This window comes from Coturnix japonica, chromosome 5, assembly GCF_001577835.2.
Source record: "Coturnix japonica isolate 7356 chromosome 5, Coturnix japonica 2.1, whole genome shotgun sequence".
Lineage (NCBI taxonomy): Eukaryota > Metazoa > Chordata > Aves > Galliformes > Phasianidae > Coturnix > Coturnix japonica.
In genome coordinates this window covers 27,859,372-27,879,711 of record NC_029520.1, presented here as the reverse complement: position 1 = coordinate 27,879,711, position 20,340 = coordinate 27,859,372, and the positions used below count along the sequence as shown (strand labels likewise).

Genomic DNA, 20,340 nt, shown 5'->3' with positions numbered 1-20,340 from the left:
CTTCCTGCCTCTCATGGCCTGCATAGCATCTGAACCTAGGGTCACACTGGAACAGCTCAAGTTCTGAAGGTGAGTCATGTATTCATGTAATGCTACAAGCCAAATACAGGTGCTTCACTGTAATGTTTTCCTCAGGTATAGAAACTCATTGAATCCACGTTGGTCCCACCAGGAGAGAAAGACACTATTGGTACAATGGAACTCCGCAAGACATGGGTCTAAATGCTACCAAACAATGAATAAGATGCTAAATTCCAGCCTATACTATATATGTCTATATTCACCCACACTGAAACATGAGTTAATCTTATTTTAAAACGTTTAAGACAAGACAAATAGCAATCTTGAAATAATGCTTTATAGCTATATACCATGCAACTCACTGACCTGTGCATGCTCTCAGTTTATTGCAGTTGAAGTAAAACAGGAACAAACTAGTGTTGTGAAATAGAATTCTCATGCAAATCCATCTCACTTTGTGCTGTATGGTGCAAGACAGACGTGGTCTTGCTTTGTCTCAGCAGACATGTGCTATCTTCTAAATACTCAACTATGACTGCAAGCACTTCTGTTATCTTGTCTCCAACGGTACAGATGAGTGATTCCCAACAAATATACCTGAAGGGATTTTGGATTACAAATTGTACTTAAAAGATTGGAAGTCATATCACACCTTCAGAAATAAACCACAACAAAGTAGTAAAACTTGGTATTCCATCACCTCAGCAATTAGAAAAGGAGGGACAAAGATTCTCTTAAACTGATATATGGAAGCCTTTGAATGCTCCTGCTGACAGTTTTCAACCCTTTCGTAGTCGAGATCAAGCGATTACATCTGTCATTCAGCTTGAAACTTCCATAAGCATGTACAGACTCTGTACCATTGTTTTACTGAGAGATTTATCTTTCAATTAAAAAGTCGTTAAAATTTGGCTGGATGTTAAATGTCACTACTTCCCACTTGTTGAAATACAGCAATCAAGATCAGTACAGGTTGACATGTTATCGCGAAATCTAACAGCTCCATACACCACCACAACTCTGCATCATGTAGAAACAATCACAATATCATTTCCCCTAATGGTTAATATCATTTGTTCCAGGCCCTGTAATGATGGTGCACTTCCCCAAAGCACTGACGTGCCTACTCCATTATTACGGGGAGCACAAGTTACCAGAAACATTAACACAGTCCAAGCACAAGAAAGAAATCCCTTTATCTTAGGCAGGTGTTTTTTTTTTTCCTCTCTTGTTTTTGTTTGTTTGTTTGTTTGTTTGCTTGTTTTGCTTCCTTACATGTACCAATGAGAATTATCTGTGCTAGGGCAGTTTATTAGAAGACAGCTGAGACATGAAGTCCAGCAGCACAATAAAGAATTAGAAAGAAACAAGTCCACCTGTTCCATTACACTTCATATGAACTAGAATCGAGTTGAGCAAGTTGATTGACTCCTGCATAAAGTTGTAGACCCTCAGGGCTCAGACCTGGATGCACAACTCTGTAGCAGATGGATTCATCCAGCTCTGCTATCCCAGCATGGAGTCCCTCTTGGACTTGGGCCTGAATGGCAACAAAACAATCACACAGAAGGTGGCAATTCATATTGGGAAGCACAAACAGACACAAATCTTACTATATTTCCCTGCCCAATCAAGACAGTAAAGGGCAAAAGGCTTACCAAGATAAACCAAAAAACAGAGAACTCTATTGCCTTTTCAGGGATGTGTTTTAGTTCTGAGTTCACACAATCCCAGCAGTCTTAGGTAATGTACTCTCTGGTATGCATGAATGTGGATTAATTGTTGGAATTCATTGCCAGGTTACCTTGGAGGTATCTCTAGTGTTTTTTGTACTCATAGATTTTTTGCACATTTAAAATCCACTGCAGGGTTTACATAAGAGGTTGTAGTAAAAAGATCATTCTCCCACTATACTACAAATTGTACTCAAGCTTCATAAACAGGCCTAGAGATCTCCACACATCCAAATTATTCCATAATCATAACAAAAACAACAGAAACACCGTTTTTAGTAATTATTCCCAAATATTTGGGTCTCAGAAAGCCAGGGTGGATTTCTTATTAAAAAGATGAGATATTAATTTATGAGTTTTATCATTTTAGGTTTCTTTCCTTCATTTCACTGATGCAAGGGAAACCACCTCCTTTATCATAAAAAAATGTGTAAATCAGCCTACAACAGAGAGTATGTGGTTAAAATATTAGAGGCTTAAAGCATGTCAAAGCATTATACTTTTATTTGAATTCATATAAGTCTGGAGTACTACGTGAATTATTCTGCATTAGCTGTAAAGCTAGAAGGAAGAAGTGTTTTAGAAGCATGTTTAACAGCTGTTCTATTCATAAGCTCACAGTTCCTGCAAAACAGGTATGTTTGGGTTCTCCAGAATATTCTTTTTAATTTTTACTAAGTCACTTGAAGGTCTAACTTGAAGTGTAGCATACACATAAATCAATAAATTAAAAATAAAATAAAATAAAATAAAACCAAACAACAGAATCTCATCTCTGGGGCCCACTCACTTCTCTTGAAAATTCCTTTGTTGTTTTCTCCCCATCCAGCGTCAGGACTAAAAAAGGGGATTTGAAGGAAGAGAAGTAGTAAAAGACAGAACTGATCCTACTCTGAGGTGAACACCAGGTCAACTTACTGCTTTCCCTAGGAGAATAACTTGAAAAACTAAAAGAAAAAGAAAACTTACTAACAACAAAACCAACAAAAATTGGCAAAAATTATATCTCACACCTTTTAAGTCAAGGCTTGAAGTAAGATGCTTCAACGATCTGATAGACAAAGGGGCAAAGCAAAGCAAAGAAGAGAAGCCAAATGTTCCAGTTTAAAATGTTCTGCCCATACACTGAAACCCCATGATTATTAGTAGGAAAATTCAGTGGGTGGGAGATATTACAGTACTTCTGCTCAACATCTTAAAGGAATTCAAGATCACAGCAACAAAGATGAAAAGGTCAGACTAAACTCATTGCTCACCCTGCGCATCAAAAACCTGCAAGCATATGACAAACTGCTTGATGAACACAAATGGCAAACGGCTGAACGCTGGCCTCCCCAGAGTTAGCATGAGTTTACAAACAACTTTGAACACAAAATAATTCTGATCTTTCAAATAAATATTTGAAGGTGCCAGCTGAGACTGAAGAAGCCTGAGACAGAAATTTTTTGCCTTCCATTTTGATGTACAGTGTACATGGAGGAAGGAGGATTCTGTTCTCATTCATGCCAACACACTCCTGATCTGAGAAAGACAGGGCTTATCTTTGGTGTCTGCAAGAGGAAGTGTGAGCTTGCAGCTAACAGATATATTAATAGGATAGGCACCAGTGGACTAGAAAGGACATCAAGTAGGTCATACTGTCCTATCTCTTTGTACCGCAGAACAATATGCTTAATTTTGCTAAACCTGGGCTTTCCAAGACTAATACTTGCAAAACACAGACACATCACCTTCCAGCTAGTGCTCAAACACACTGCCTGTGAATTCATTTCTAAAGATCCTCTATATTAGGTAAAATCCAGTCACGTAAACTGTGCAAAAACAAAAATAATACAGTCACAGTCACAAATAACGGCTTAATCTTCTAGCCTAATACAGCTTAAAACTCTCTCATTATTAGAGAGATGATTACTTTAATTGGGGGTAAGGTATAATTGTTACACATTTAAATAATTCCTTAGGGCACCTCCTGAAGTCCAGTGATAGTCGAGGGCTGGTCTCTGACCATCTCCACAATTAAAAATAATCTTAAGGTATCTTAAACTTGTCTTTTACTAGAACAGCTAAAAAGCTAATCCTCAAAGCAAGCATAAAAGGCAAACAGCAGCATTCACATCACGTTCCATCAAGTCTATCTCCTATGATGACAGAGTTTGCAAGAAGGCCACATAAGAACACTATGTGTACTAAATGCGTTTGTCTTTCAGAAAAGAAGTGACAGACTTGTGTGCCTGAAACTTTTAAAGTGGCAGAGAAACATGCCAAACTTCAGAGGATAATCTGGCAAACGCGTAAAGACCAAATGAATGTAAGGACTCAGTCCATAGGTACAGAAACTTTCCTATTTTATTCAACATTAATTTGCAGCAAGCTAAGCATTTTTTTTTTTCTGTCTTAAAGTGGAAGTATGCACAGATCTGGGCATTTAGCTGAATACAACCATTTCCTACAAGAAATACCAATAAGCACAGTTCAGCAGCTCTTACACTGCTACTTAAGAGTGGGAGATTTTACAATTCACACTGCTTTTATAAAGCCTTTATTATTCTCATAAACATCTGATGTTTTTAGGACACATGTATTAGAGTCTGATTTTAAAGAAGACAAACTTTGAGCCTGAAACAGCTTGACAATGTCCTTTCAGCTTGTTCATCAGATTAACCTTCTGTCACACATCAAATGAACAGCTTCCTTGGTTCCTTGCCTAATCTAACACGTAACCCACGAAATTCCCTTCCAAAGCATGATCAGAAGCAAAAACAAAAGCCACTGTAACATTTCATTTCTGTCTAACAACACATTCAGTACAAAATTTTCATTTCTGCCTCTAAGAGAGATCACCATTTTAGCAAACCATTTACAGCAAAGGACTGATTTCAGATAGGATTAAAACAACATTTTAGACATATACAAACCAAGAGGTCTGATTTGCTTACAGAACTAATAATGTGTTACGGGTCCTTTCACATCTAGGTCACTGGTTCAAACTCAGCTTAAGTTAGTGATGAGTGAAAAGGAAGAATGAGGTAAGAGCACAGTCATGAATCTGGCATCTATTCCTGACTGCAACATGTTTGCGTTGTGTGCATGGACTACTCACCTAACTACTCTTTCCTTGCTAAATAGAAGTAAATATTATGAATATCAGACCAACCCTGGAATACAGTCAGGTAACATGTAACTTATTTGTGCCAAGAAAGAAATCATACAGTTGAAAAATGATGCCTTTCCCTTCCAAATCTAGTTACCAAATTTCAACTCTCTGTCAGAGATAGGGAGTGAAATTCAAGCAATGAAATTGAGAGATGCTTTATCAGTAGATGGAGCCACCAAAACCCACAAGCACAATTTCAGAATTACTTATTAAGCCATGTTTTGCCCAGGCTCCTATTGACAAAATTATTAAGAGAACACATCAGCCAGTGTCAAAGCATAACAGAGGAGTTATTTGCTGCTCTTTGATATTCCATTTAACATATCTCCAACGTCTTCCTCTCATCTATTGAGCTACAGAAATAATGGCCCCTTTAACCACTGCCACCAAGCTTTCTTACATTAAGTCAGACAAGCTTGCTGTGATCAGCCAGAACAAAGATAACCTGACAAAAGCCACCAAATGAAGAGCTCAGTGAAGAGAGAAAGACAGGAAATAAAGAAACATATTATACAAAGTAGAATTTCTACATACAACTATAATGCCTTTGCAGGAAATGTGAGCATTGCTTATCATCATATATTTAGACCTACAATTGAACATAACTCTAAATAACAAGCTCCTCTGTATCTGTCCCTAATTGAGGGCACTCTGGCTATTCAAGTGGGAAGAGTCAAAATTACTGTCTTACATTACATGAAGAAGTAAAGCAGTACATGGCATCACACAAAAAACTCCTTACATTCACACAATATTGAGACTTGCAGCTTGAGGCACTGGGTTTGAAAAACTGGACAAGCATAATAAAAGGGACAGGAATGAACATTTACTGTTCTTCCTTTGATTTCAGTTGTTTCTCTTTGGAATCACCAATAATCTTTAAAAAAATTAAATTTGTGACCTAGCCTGTACGTTAACTCTAGTTACAGCTCCAGAAGGAGAAAAGTAACATCTTAATATAAGCAAACGAAAGTAGAATGTCAAGTAACACATGATTACAAATGAACAAAGCTTGAAAATTTGTTCCAGGCCCTTAGGAAAGGGTCAGTTAATAGTTGTTTTGATCCATGGTTTGTTTGTTTGTTTTGTTTTTTGTTTTGTTTTGATTTTTGAAGTAATTGAAAAGTAACTTGTTCCCTTTGTTTTATGCTAGGCTTGATAACCTGGCTCTCATAAGACTTCTATACATCATACCAAAGTCTGCAAGTTACAATATGGGTTCATGTTGGTATAGAGTTTCAGTTCTAATAAGAGGGATCTCTTACCTTCAGACAGGGACAAATCATGAGCTGGAGACACTAGGTCTGCTGGGATTGCAAGGCCATTGCTCAACGATGTGGTAATCTGATTCGTCAAGATAACCTGCAAACAGACAAGCAGAAGTAGGAAGGGAAATTAATCTTTATAGCTCTAGGAAGGCAGAGAGCAGCCCAGGAAGGACTGGAATACTTCAGGCACAGGCGCAGTGTTCAGACAATCCCCTGCTCTGACCTTCACCAGTTTTGGACCTCTGTGTGGCTGGAGCCTCTGCATTTACAACTGGTCTTTGCTAAGATGATTGATAGAAGCTAGAGAATCATAGAATTACTTAGGTTGGAAAAGACATCAAAGATCATCAAGCCCAACCTCAGCCTAACCATAGCACTCTTAACTCTTAACAACGCTCTGCTAAATCATATCTCTGAGCACCACATCCAAACGGTTCTTAAACACATCCTAGGAATGATAGTACGTAGGGTTTTTTTGTTGTTCTTGTAAAGAATCAAGATGATTCTCATACTTGTATTAAGAACAGTCTCCGCTCCTGACAAACTCTGTGAAACACCATGTTTTCAATTGTATCTGACACAGGGGAATGGGAAACTGGAATACTTCTCTTAGTTTCAGATAGGACAGAGTTACTTTTCTTCATAGTGTCTGGTATGGTGCTATATTTTGGTTCTGTTTTTCCTACTGCTCTACTGACAATAGGGGGAAAAGTTCCTGGAAGGGGGCAGAATCAGGAGATTTGACTTGACCTGGCCAGTAAGATATTCCATACCATATGACAACACATGGGAAGAAAGTTTCGAAAGGGGTGGGAGTTCATCTATTTTCCTTCTGCTGTTCAGGGGCTAGCTGGGCATCAGTTGGCAGGTGGTGAATCACTTGCTATAGACTGTCTTCTATATATAGTCATAACTATTATCCTCTGATAAATTAAATAAATTAATTAAAAGAAATGTGCTGAAACAGAGCACACTAACAAAAACCTCCACACACATACATACTGGTGGGATAAGAAGCTTTCACTGGCACACTTTTGCAATGATCACATTATTCACCAGTGTCAAAAGCTCTGTAAGCCATGCAGTCATCCCAAACCTGTGCCAAGATAATCTTATACTGTTCCATCATGTATTTTATTTATGTATTACATATTAAAGAAAAGCTACCACATTTAAAGTACATTCTTAAAACAAGGCACAAAAAGACTGAAACAACTTAGACTTATCGTTGCTCTCCTTCAAAGAGAACTAATTCTGCACACTTGAAAAATCAAAATAAAAAACAAATGAGAGAAATTCAACTGCTTTTTTTTTTCATCTCTTTAATCTTTCAGATGTTTTGGTTTCCTCTTCAGCTGGGATCTCCACAGCTCTGTTAGCTGTAGGACTGCACAGTTTTCTACCCTTTATGTTTTCCTCTGGATACACTTTTGAATTTACTGAATTTATTTTTTAGCTTCTGATGTGTCCTTCAATAACCGTTCAACACAGACAATATCCTAGACACCTGTTTAAAAAGTGACTTTAAAAAAGCACAGACCTAGCCAAGTAAATGCTCCTCACTAGCTTGTTTTGAGGATGGGAATTAAATATTCTCAGTTCCATGACTTCGTTGATAGTTTAACACTGCTTAAATATATGTTCAAATACTACCTTGAAAATGAACACTTCCCCTGAGATGAAGCCATATGCATGTATAGAATGCTTATTTTGGAATTAACTGAAAATTATTATTCATTTCTGTGAGTTGGCAGAACCAACAGAGACATTCAGCTCTCCTACAAGTACAAATCAAGAGGCTGTTAACTAAGCACTTAATGTGGCATTAAATTTCGTCACTTCTACAGTCTCATTTACTACAAAATTCTTCCATCAGGTGCAGCTGTGCATTCCTGTATCACAGAATCACAGAATGACCCAGGTTGAAAGGGACCTTAAGGATCATGAAGCTCCTACCCCCCTGCCTAACAGGGCCACCAAACTTCTATGTTTACTAGATCAGGTTGCCCAGGGCCCGATACAACCTGGTCTTGGACGCCTCCTTGGACGGGGCATCCACAGCCTCTCTGGGCAGCCTGTTCCAGGACCTCACCATTCTCCTAGTAAAGAACTTCCACCTAACATCCAACCTAAATCTACCCTCTTTCAACTTAAAACCATTTCCCCTTGTCCTGCTATTATTGGCCTGTTCAAAGAGTTTACTCCCCTCCTGTTTATAGGTTCCCTTCAAGTACTGAAAGCACCCCGCAGCCTTCTTTTCACCAGGCTGAACAAGCCCAGCTCCCTCAGCCTGTCTTTGTAGGGGAGGTGCTCCAGCCCCTGATCATCTTCGTGGCCCTCCTCTGGACCCTTTCCAACAGTTCTCTGTCTTTCTTGTATTGAGGGCTCCATACCTGGACACAGTACTCCAGATGGGGCCTCACAAGAGCAGAGTAGAGAAGGACAATCATCTCCCTATCCCTGCTGGCCATCCCTCTCCTGATGGAGCCCAGGATACCATTTGCTTTCCGAGCTGCAAGAGCACACTGCTGGCTCATGTTAAGTTTCTCACCCATCAGGACCCCCAGGTCCTTCTCTGTTGAGCTGCTCTGAAAGACTACTCCTCCCAGCCTGTACAGGTACCTGGGGTTCTTCCAGCCCAAGTGCAAAACCTTGCACTTTGCTGTGTTGAACTTCATTAGGTTCATCAACCAACATTTATTTCTGTGCATAAAGCAGTTTGAATCTCACTCTGCAGGTGTGCACAGTGCTCCAAACTCTGACTCAAACACAAACTATAAGCTAATAAAAGGAGAAAAGCAGACTCCTATTCACCTCCATCTCTAAATTAAAAAAAAAAAAAGGAAGGACAATCTAATGTAGAGAACTTCCCTGGATACATACATCTTCTAATAAAGCCTCAAAACTCCAATGACTGAACCCTTACTGGAAACTGCACAGGCTTATTTAATTTTTCCTAGATTAAACATTTTGTCAATGATACTTTGGCATGCAAAGCTGCACTTCTTCAGCACTCTCCAATCCTACAGGGATTGTTTAAAGTCCTGAGTATTCATACCACAGGACTCCAGTGTTGCATCTAAAGAATAAGTTAACTTTTCCCCAAACTCTCCTTCATCAATCTAAAATATGTTCTTAAATTCCATTATTTTGTCGTGGATACATGAATATCATTTGAGACGGAAGGAAATATATTCAGAGAATTTTAAAAAAGAGTGTGAAATAGAGAAAATACACAGGTAGACAAAAATGATATGGAGCTATGGAGTCACAGCTGTGTGACTTCTTCATGGGTGTAGTTTTACATTAAAAGAAGACTGATTTATATTAAACATAAGGAAGAAATTATTTACTCATAGGGCAGTTGAATGAAGCACTGTCACAGCTGCCTAGAAAAGCTGTGGATGCCCTGTCCCTGAAAATGTTCAAGGGCAGGTTGGATAGGGCCCTGTGCAGCCTGAGCTGGTGAAAGGCAGCCCTGCCCACAGCACTGGGTTGGAAATGGAAGGTCTTTAAGGTCACTTCCAACCCAACCCATTCTATGATTACTTATATTTTAAAGAAGAACGTTCAGTACTCAGTTCTGATCTATAACTCTCCATATTTTACAAAAAGATTCATGTCAGATGAATGAAGCTTAGAATATTTTCCTTCGGTCTGTTAGAGGTCATATTTGAGAGAAACCAGCTCTCAATACAGAACAGTGCCTGAAAACAGACTAGGGTCACAAGTCCAAGCAGATTTACTAGAAAGAGTGTCTATCACTGAATTAACAGTAGCACTTCCTCATCTTTTCCTTGGAGATCTGCCATTGAAGTACAGATCAGATATACCCAGTTTAGTACAGGAGACTTGCCAAATAGATGGTCTAAGTAGGTAAGAAAAAGTTGCCTCTGTTGTGGTTCCTTTCCACAGATACTGGACATCATTACCAGCCAAGCATAGTTTTCACTTGAGAGGTTCAATGCCCATCACATGTTTGTTTTCTTCTAGCACAACATTCAACAACAAGAAAGATGCTACATAATGTTTTAATGTTATCACACTAAATTACACAGTATTTTAATAGCAGCTCCTATTTTCAGCTTCAATCAATGGAACAAAATATTTTTATTATCAGAGGTACTTTCATTTCCTATGGCACTAACAGTCAGGAAAACCATGATACTTCTCTGCAAACATTTTTGTCCTTCCATGTGCAACAGGTAAGGAGGTTTTGTAACTAATTCCTGATACCCTGGCACCAAACGAAGATCATGGGACTTCTTCAACCTGTGACCATACATGAAACCAAAACTTCAGCCTGTTTGTTCAATAACACTGGAAATTTGCTCCAGACAGTTTCCTATGGAAGTCAATAAACCTTTTGACCCTTCAGACTGTTCACTTGCAGTTGGTGAAGCATCTGAAGTGAAACACAAAGAGAGATAACGGGAACGCATTTTCAAGTTCTTAATTTTCGACAGCTTAAAAAAATGCCTGCTTCTCTGATTATCTCCCTCACCTGTATAGTAATGGATACGAGAAATTCTTTAGGAAAGCAGCGTTCCTGTTCTAAGACAGGTCACTGCTAATTCTAAGATTAATCCATGGTAAAAATAACATCTCCCTCCGGTGGTGTGATTTCAGCACAATGCCAATTTCAATGTCAATTTTCTGGAAGTACGATAGAAAAATTAAAACACTTATTTTAAGGTACGTAAGCTCCCAGCACCAATTTTTCTTGGGAATAGTGTAATTCCTGCATATGCTGAAAGCTTCTGCAGGTCCTGGGATAGAGCCGGCCTAGGAATTGAAATATGATTGCTTTATGTGGAAGAATAAACAAACTATTTTCTGTTTGATTATTTACACAGTACAGTTTTTCAAGTACTCCTCCTGCCCTTCCTAGGACCACACTGGAACTACTAAATCTGACTTTGTCATCCTTGTAAATCCCATTGAGTAAATAAGTCATTTTCTGTAAACTTTGTGGTCTCAGCCTCCTTGTTAGTTTATTGCAAAATTAAAGGGAGCACAGTGCAGAACTATCAATCAGTTACCAGCAAAGGTATAAAGTCTCCTGGAATGTACCAAGAGAGGAGGAAGAAAAAACAACCTTTCATGAAATGGCCATTTGTTAAAAGAATAGAGCAGAACTCTGCTTTTTGCAAGTAACACTATTTAGGAAAACACTTATTAAAATCTTCCTATTGAGTTGGAGGAGTAAGCACACAAAGACTTGCAATAAACTCAAACTACTCTACCCTTATTATTTCACGTATTTTGTGGTTTTCACTGTACTCAACATCTGTAAAGAACTTGAAGAATGACAGTCAGTAGGGCTGGGGTGCTGACTCAGCATGCTAGAGGAGAAAGAAAGGAAGTTTTACTGCTCCCCATCTATTTTTCACACCAGTCCCTAGGAAGGAACCTCTCCCTTTCCCTGAAGCACAGAGCTTTTAGTGAGGCACTCAGCAACAGGTCAACACAATGGTGCAGTGTATAGGCACCAGTGGAGGGAAAGCACATCAAGCAATACCACAAAGCCAGATGGGGCAGGAAGCAAGCCTGGAAACAGAAAAAGAGAACAGTGAGCAAACTGGAGTGAAGGCAGCATACTTCAAAACAGTGGTGAGAACCACAGCTTTCTCCTTAGGAACCTGCTGCAGCTCCCTGAGACCAGCATAAGTCTATCCAGAGGAAGGGCTCTTCTGAACTACCAGTCTGTCAAATTAGCAGGGCAGTTTTGTAACATTCAACAAGGCTACACACTGAAATAGCTTTTTCTTTGGCTCCTGTTTCACCAGGGAGATGTTTTTCAGCATCAGTACTATTTGCTACAAGAATTGTTCAGAGTTCCTAATGAACTCAGCAGGACTTGTATCTAATATTCACAATGATGAAACTTTTCATAAAATTGAGCATTTTTAGTGAAATCAGGTAGAAAGAGGCAAAGTCTAAACTGAAACACTGAGAGTTCCTACACAAAATGAGAGTTTTCAGGAGAAAACATCAAGTGCAGCGCTGCTCAGCAGGGGCTCATCCCACAGAAATGCTGGTTTCTCTAATGAAAAGTATCCATGCTACTGAAACTGACAGTCCTGAGCTCCAGAACCAAATCAAGCGTACTTACATCACAACTATTACTACATATATTACAAGTGTATATCTTCATTCTAAGAAAACAAACTTTTGATGCATACAAAATATATACAAGAGAGAAAATCCAATGTCTTCTGAAATTCAATCAAATCACCACACCTAATTACTACTCTTTCAGCAAGAAGTCCCATACTCTCAAGTTGATTGGGCCATCGGCCTCATCACACTGAGTTTCTGTAGGGAAGAACGAAGACAACACCAAGCATGCTATAGAGACAAAACATCACAAGCAAAAAAACAACAACCTTGAAACAAATGAAATTAATGTGCTCAAAATCAAATGATGCTTCTGATGTTTGACCAAGACCTAAATAACAAAGGTATTTACCTATTATACTAAAATGGCTGTGGGCTAACAAAGAAAGCACAACATAAACAACAGACAGGTGTTCACATTTATTAATCGCTGCTAATAGAAATCAATTGAAACAAAAGTCACACATTTATATATGACAGAGACTTAGGCTGCAATTGTGATACTCACATTAGGTGGATGTTTCCAGATAGGAAGGAAGGGTAACTACCCTCACTAAAGGCAAAGACAAGCCCTCTGTGCTGTGAGATGTTAGAATTTGTATTCTCAACCAGTGTCAACAGAATTTGGCACAACTCCCTGAATAGCAGACATACACACATATAAACCATCGATAAACTAATGAGAAACACTTCTTAATCCAATAAGCAATCTAGCAGCAAGTGTTGGCCTTGCCTCAGTTTTATTTTATCTGTTCCTATTTTCATGAGCATCACAACCAGGGAAAAAAAGGTTGATTAAGCAGTCCAACAGCATGAAAACATGAAGGTAATGATTCTCTAGAAGACTCACAAGCACCTTTTAGAAGAAAGAAGATTAGAGACCTGTGCAGATGACACATTGCTGCAACCATATTAGAGTTCCTAGCTCCTGCTATTAGACTTCCAGCTCCTGCTTTGCCAGGTATCTCTACCTGAACTTTTTTTCCTCCCTAAGTAAGGCAATTCACAGCAGCAGAAGGAATTTTATAGGCACTGGATTTCACTGAGTATAAATATGAGTTGAAAGAAACTGAGGAATCCTTCAGAAACTGGCCACTGTATTTACATCCAATTTATTCTGCTTTGCATAGGAAAAGTACAAAGTTATGCAAGTCTCATTCTGGAGAAGTATGTATTCACATCTCCATCAATTGCCTAAAAATTATCATAATAAATTGATAAAATTTCCACCAGGAGAAAAAAAAGAAACAAAACAAAAGCATGCTGTTCTCAAGCAGCTACATGCCTTGAAGTTGAAACAGCTACCACCCAGAGATAGCCTGAGGTCTTTAGCCTTTCCTCCCCTGGGAACAAGGAATGCAGCCAACACAAATGTAACCTTCAAAATCTGCACTGCGGCACCCTTGTGCTGCCCTGCTCCATGAAAAGGGTTTGTGTGCCCGGAAGGCCTTCACATCCCGTACTCTGTGTTGCCACAACCTGTAGAGACCTGTCTGCAGAGACATGTGTAAGCCATCCCCCAAGAAGAAATGCCCCACTCCTTCAAGCCCTGCCAGCAGCCCAGAGCTCTGCATTAGTTTCAACAGGTCTTGACGTTCCTCCGCCCTCCCCTGCAGCCTCTGCATTATGACAGCTCCCTGAATTCACCTTATTCCTTTTCTAAATCAGCTATGTACCTCCTTAAAAGCCTCTGGCCTGATTCTAGCTGAGCTGAAGGGGAATACCTTGCAGGAAAACACTTCACCTACAGACAGATCTTAAGCCAAGACCTGCTTCACTCTCCAAACAGCAGCAAAAGAGCATTGCTCAAAGGGGAAAGTCTTAAAAAAAAAAAAAAAGTTAAATTTTGAATTCACTCTTAGATCTCACAGTGCTCTCAGCAAAATGGCTTTTGGTTGTTCTGTTTGTTTCTGATAGATGGGAGAAAACAGTATTGTCCTGAATGTTGGTGAAGTAACATAGTGTCCCACTTCTGCTCTGCCAGACCACCATGCTCCAGACTGAGAGGAAAGCTAGACACAACTCCTGATCTTTAATAGCACTGAAAGAAAGTCACAATCTACACTTCCCTTTTCCTCAGTGAAAAACACAGTTTAGTTTATACATAATTGCTAGCTTCTTCAACAGCTGCTAATGCTCCTTGCTTTTGCTGGACAAATGCAGATCTTATGCCACACACCTCCCTTGTACAGTCCAGTGCCTCAAATTTATGCAGTCCTTCCTAAATTCAGTGACGTTAACTCTTAATACCTTTGTGGGAATGAACATATTGTTACCCCTGTTTGCCGGGGTAGAGACAAATGTTCAGGGAGGGGACTTACTAAAGGTATCAACAATCATTACGACCACTCCTGAACCCTGGATCCACAAGGTGGATTCAAAGGGCCCACACTCAAATGAACATCTCAGGACACCTCAGAGCCAACTAATAGCTAATAGCTATCTAAGCAAGCTGTGTATTTATAATTCTTTCCATATTTAGCTTTTATCTGTTTTCTGTACCTTTCTGTATCTAGTTTTTTTTTTTTCTTTTTTTCTTTTTTTCTTTTTTTTTCCCCTAACAACTAAATGGGAATAAGAACTAAACTAATGAAATGCTTTTAACAAAGGCCTATTTAGGGCTCATGGGCTATTTCAAGCAGATAATTCACAATACCAGCATTTTTATTTGATGTTTTGACAAGCCCATAAGAAAGCCAGTATTACAGACATGTAAGTTTGGAGAGGTGTGTGAAGAGGCATGTAAGGCACAAGTCAACTTCATTCATTTCATTAATTCTATAGATTCCTCCCAACTAATTCCTTCAGGCCTTCAAGACAGTGGGTCACAGCAAACGCATGTCTTCTAAGCAAAGTGAAACAACTCAATGAGCTGCTGTAATTACACGTCTTTTCTGAAAGCTGTTTTAAAACACTCTCCCTAACCCCATTTTATCTCACACTGTGGCACTGTGGCAACATTCTAGAGGGGAAGACAGTGGTTGTTGAGGCTACTCACTTTGGTGCTACAAGGAAGCAGCACAAAGCAGCTTCAGGAGGTGCTAGAATTCCCCTCAGCACTTCACTGTTAATTCCCCTACAAACCACATTTGTTTGCCTGCCCTGCAGCACTGGAGCCTTTCCATTTACTTTTTAAGCAGGTAACAGGGGACTACAGGAGTACTGGCTCTCCCTGGTCCAAAAACTGCCCTCTATTTAATCAGCCATTACAGGCAGATGAGTACAAGCATCAGAGAGCATCACATGGCTTATTTCCTTCAGTGCTCAATGTTTTCTATCATTGTCACAGAAGTGAAGTAATTTTTGTCTAGGATTATATGGCATACTTCTTCTACAATGTTGATTAAAGAGTTTTCTTTACTTGCTGTGTTGCGATAGTTGCTGATTTTCACTGAATGCAATTTGGACACAGACTGGCTATTTATACTGATCTATAATGGCTATCCTTAAATCATTATGCAGTTTTACCTCACTGTATGTAACAGTCAGTCAGTTTTGAAGACAAGAGGAAGAGAGAATTTGGATATATGATTCCATCTGCAATTTGTCTAAGGCAGTTTAACAGGTCTGTAGAGTTAGTAACCGCTATTGCACAGAAGTTGGACTAAGCAATACCCCAATAATCTTTTACAAAATGTGGTAGCTATTAAGAAAGGAAGGAACAAACTTGTCAGTCAGTACAAGGAAGGCCCTTGTAAGGTTACTTCAAATTATCAAACAAAATTCAGTTATCATCCTTTACAGATGCAATAGCTGGGAAAGGGAGCAGAAATCATCTAGAAAACAAAACACCCATATGCTGAAGCCAACATCCTCTCCTAAGCCACCATAAGTTTTGTTTCTCTGTGACCTCAGGCTCAGAAATATATGAAAGAATAAGTGAGAATGAACAGCTGTGAACTGTACATACTACATGCTGTAGGTACACATTAATAGTGCATTATGAACACTGAATTTCATGTACACCTTTTTCAGCCTAATCCGTGACTTTGTCAGCAATCTGATTCTACCAAAAATACCTGTAGTATTTCAAACTAATCAATAGCTTCCAGACAGCTTGAAAATGCAACAAACTTGAAAAATAAGCCAGCTATAGCTAAGCACACAGCAGTCTGACTACCAGGCTGAGGCTGTTTTAGTAGTCAGCATCTTTTAGCCCAACTGAACTGGAAGTTTTACCATCCAGCTGTTGATATCTGAAATATTTTGCAATACTTTTACGCAAGGGAAAATTGCGTGGGTGCATTTCTTCCATCTCCTAAACTTGCAAATTGAAACGTAAGAGCTTTAAACTTTAACTTCCTACTGCTAACAATGCTTAACACATTTTTATCAACTACGGTATTCTTAAGGAATTTATCCTAAAAAGAAATGCAACTTATTTACAATGTACAGTGGTACAATGTGCTATGAAGCTTTACTGGCACTTTCTGAAATCTCTTACAGCATTCTGTGAAGCCTTGCTACCCAGTAGCTTGGTTATCCTAAGTGCTTATTCCACAAAAGCATATCGGGAATGACAAACAAATAATGCAGAGAGAGTCTACAGCTTATAGATAAACAGTCCATAATAAAGCAGAACAAAATACATGAGTGCGCATTATTGTTTTCCAAACATGTCTGGTCTGATATTATCCAGAGGAAACAAGAGGAGAGGGGATGTAAATCAGCCATGTCTCTTCTCACCAATATTTGCTGGGAGGGAAAATGGGGGAAAATATCTTATGGCTCAAAATAGTGTTGCTAAAATTCTGGAATATCTTGGCCTCTGCATCCTATTTCTCCTACTAATAAGAAATACGGTTAGTATTTCCCCGATAAAATAAGAGCTTTTTCAAATTTTAGAATGACAAATTTCTATTTACATAACTAACTTACTTAAAATGGAAATGTGAATCATTAGAGGAAAGCTCTTTGAAAACTAGGACTCAGAACAGAAAGTGAACTCAGAAAAAATGGAAGAAGTCATTTTTGTGTTGAGATCACAGCATGACACATCCCCATTTGGCTTTGGTTAACAGAGAAAAAAATAGCATTTGAGATCATCCAAATAAAATCACACAAAACCAATTCAATCCAAACCCAAAGGTGTTATCAAAGAGGTTGAGAGAAAAAAGATAATTTCATTTGGAAGTTGGTGATAACTGAGGACACCCACTTCGACTCTACCAGAAATGAGATCGGGTCTATATGGGCAAACACATGAGAAAGGAAGCCTGGGGTAAAGAAGTGTTTGGGGACAGGATATTTTCAGTACACTGTTTAACTTTCACAGCAAACACTGTGGAAAACCAGGAGTTAAACAGCAACAGGCTGTTCAAGTAAGACTACAAATGTATCTTCAGATGTGGCAATTGGGACATGAGAACAGAAGCTGTTGAATGCTATGAGTTGGGATTGCTATGCCACTCACTGGTGAGACAGTAGCCCAGAAGAGACCTTCTCAGGGAAGGATAGAACGAATTTGTAGAGGTCTTCAGACAATGATAAAAATAATTCACAACAAAATGCTTGGACTTCAAGGTGCAGCAGCAGAGCAGTGTGTGTGTGTGACAGGTGAAAGATAATTGCTCAAATTTATTCAAAACTTAGTAAAAACTCTTCCATATTTTAGGCTACACTAATTTGCAAAATGGCTTATGTAGTATGGAGACACACAATTTCTGCAGTCATAAGGCAGTTATGGCACATGCCTATAGCTGTTCTGTCTGAGCTCCAGAACCATGCAGCGACTAGAAAAATTTTCAGTAGTAGTGTTATTAGTTCAACACATTTAATCTGCTATTGGCTTTACCTTGAGTTTATTAAGGATAACTGTAGTTTGTTTTACAATAAATGGTTCCTAAAAGTATATATATAAAAAAGCAATAACCCATGACTGCTGTACCAAGCCTTAAACATGAATATATGAAAGGCGTATCATGCTATGGACTTCTTATACTACAGCATTTCTTAATCTCCTCCTCCAGAGTATTAGATATCCACTTCAGTGTAGAAGCTGCCCGACAAGTTCCTATTTTAAATTATTATTGATGTTATTTTTCATTCCAGATTAAGATTTAACGCTGATCTGATTTTACTGACCCTGAAGACTTGACACCAATATGAAATATACCTTCATCCTTTTGTCCCTAAATACATTTGCAGAGGGAAAAATAAATAAATAAATAAAATTGGACTTGTTCTTTTACCATTAACTCTGCATACACCTTGATTCATTCTCAAAAGGTAAGGAGAGAGAAGTCCAGGCACACATTTCCTAATGCTGGCTCTGTCACTAAGTAGCTGTGACAGCTTAGTGATACAATGAATTCTTTGTACTCTATTTTCCAAAGTAGACATAATGCCTACCCTATAAAAGTGCTTTTGGTAGTGCTTTGAACTTACTGCATGCAGGGTGATAAAAACAAGAAGTGTTTTAAGACATTTCTAGTGTTACAGCTGGGCAATCTCTAGATAGAATGTAGTAGAAATAGTTGACTGCTAAAAGTTCTGTTCATGGGGTTGTAGGTTTTGTAAACTCCCCAAATCTCTCCCCAAAAGAAATTCATAAGCATTCTTTCTTTTCTTTTTGTTTCTTGTTTAAAAAAAAAATCCTTCCCCTTTGAGTGAGTCAAGACTGTAAGTATTGCTGGTTTGTGCTGCACATTTGGGGAGGGTAAATCTGAAGAATTACTCTTGGCTCAGCTTTTGGTATGCTGTACAATGTACTGTAAAGCATTAATATTGTATTAGAAACAGAAGAAAAGAAAAACAAATACCAACTTATTATCTAAACCAGCTGAGAGCCTGACCCGGTGAACAACTTTTGCTCTGACTTTACTGATGGTGTTTTGAAGAACTATTTTATAGATCCGGAACAGTGAAGATAACAAAATAAGAGTAAAGCGGCATGCCTTCAAACCAGGCTTGTGCTAATTTATTTTCTGAACTGGATGGTTCAGATATTTCTTGTGCCAATAAAAGGCAAATAACAGCTATTTTTCAGAATGTTGCAAGACCAACAGATAGACCTCATACCACTCTTAAAATATTAAGATCAGTAAGCAGCCAAAGATGAATGCTGTAAGTAGCATGGAAAAATATTCAGTGTCCCTTTGCAAAAGCCAGTGTAAGAGACTCACACATGCACAAAAAGAGAAGTCAGTGCTGAAGTAAGAAACTGTCTCAAACATAAAAGCTGGCTTTTAGCAGTATGAAACAAACACCAGAGGTTACCCAGATTTTAGCCCAAGCTCCATCTTGACAGCTTTCTGAGAAATACACAGCATGGGAATAGCTGCCGAGGAAACTGCAGCCTGAGACAACTTCACCAAGAGCTGAACCTGCACTGGAATTTTAAGTGGAAAGGGAAAAAGACATGAATAGCTATGGAGGAGGTGTGACTTATGAATAACTAACACAGAACTTCCGAAAAGAATGTAGAACTCAGTGGATACCAACAGCAAGCACAAGTAGAAGCATAAAAATTGGCACTTATAGAACATGATGCATCAGCCTGAAAACTGGGCTGGTACAAAAGCAAAGAAAGGGCCTGAAGTTTCATTTTGCTCCAAGGAGCAAGGCTGTGAAGAGGAGAGCTGTTCACACAGGTAAGAAGCCAACTGTCACCCTCACAAACTGCTCAATACCTCTGTAAACCCACCAGCTGGAAGGTCCGCTACTTGTTTTGTAATCACTTCTATTCTGTCTACGGACAGAAGGAGCCAACCTGCAGAACACAAATCAACTCAACCCATGGATATAAAAAATTCTGCATTAGAGAAAAAGCTGGGTATGAGCTTTACAGTTCAAGTCCTTATTCTCAACAACAAACAGCTCAGGAGGTCACGGTAGCCAAAATTCCACAATCAACATTCAATAACAAGCATTTGTGCAATATATTTCTCATTTTTGGTGTCCACATCAGTGGATTAAGGTGACTAAAAGATAATCTACATAGAGATATCTACAGATTGCATTGTGCAGATGTGCAACATTGGGTTCCATGGACCAGAACACCAGAAAGATCTATTTTAGACAAACAAGCAAAGTCAAACAATAT

General features: G+C 38.8%; 1 protein-coding gene across 5 annotated transcripts in view; it reads right to left on the bottom strand.

Moving 5' to 3' along the window:
• RAD51B (RAD51 paralog B) overlaps window positions 1-20,340 on the bottom strand; it is a 321,371-nt gene that overhangs the window by 182,612 nt on the left and 118,419 nt on the right. For all 5 annotated transcript variants that reach the window (XM_015864831.2, XM_015864833.2, XM_015864832.2 and 2 more), the window contains exon 8: window positions 6,174-6,270. In XM_015864831.2, the coding sequence (XP_015720317.1) occupies window positions 6,174-6,270 (97 nt within the window). The remainder of the gene's footprint in view (window positions 1-6,173; window positions 6,271-20,340) is intronic.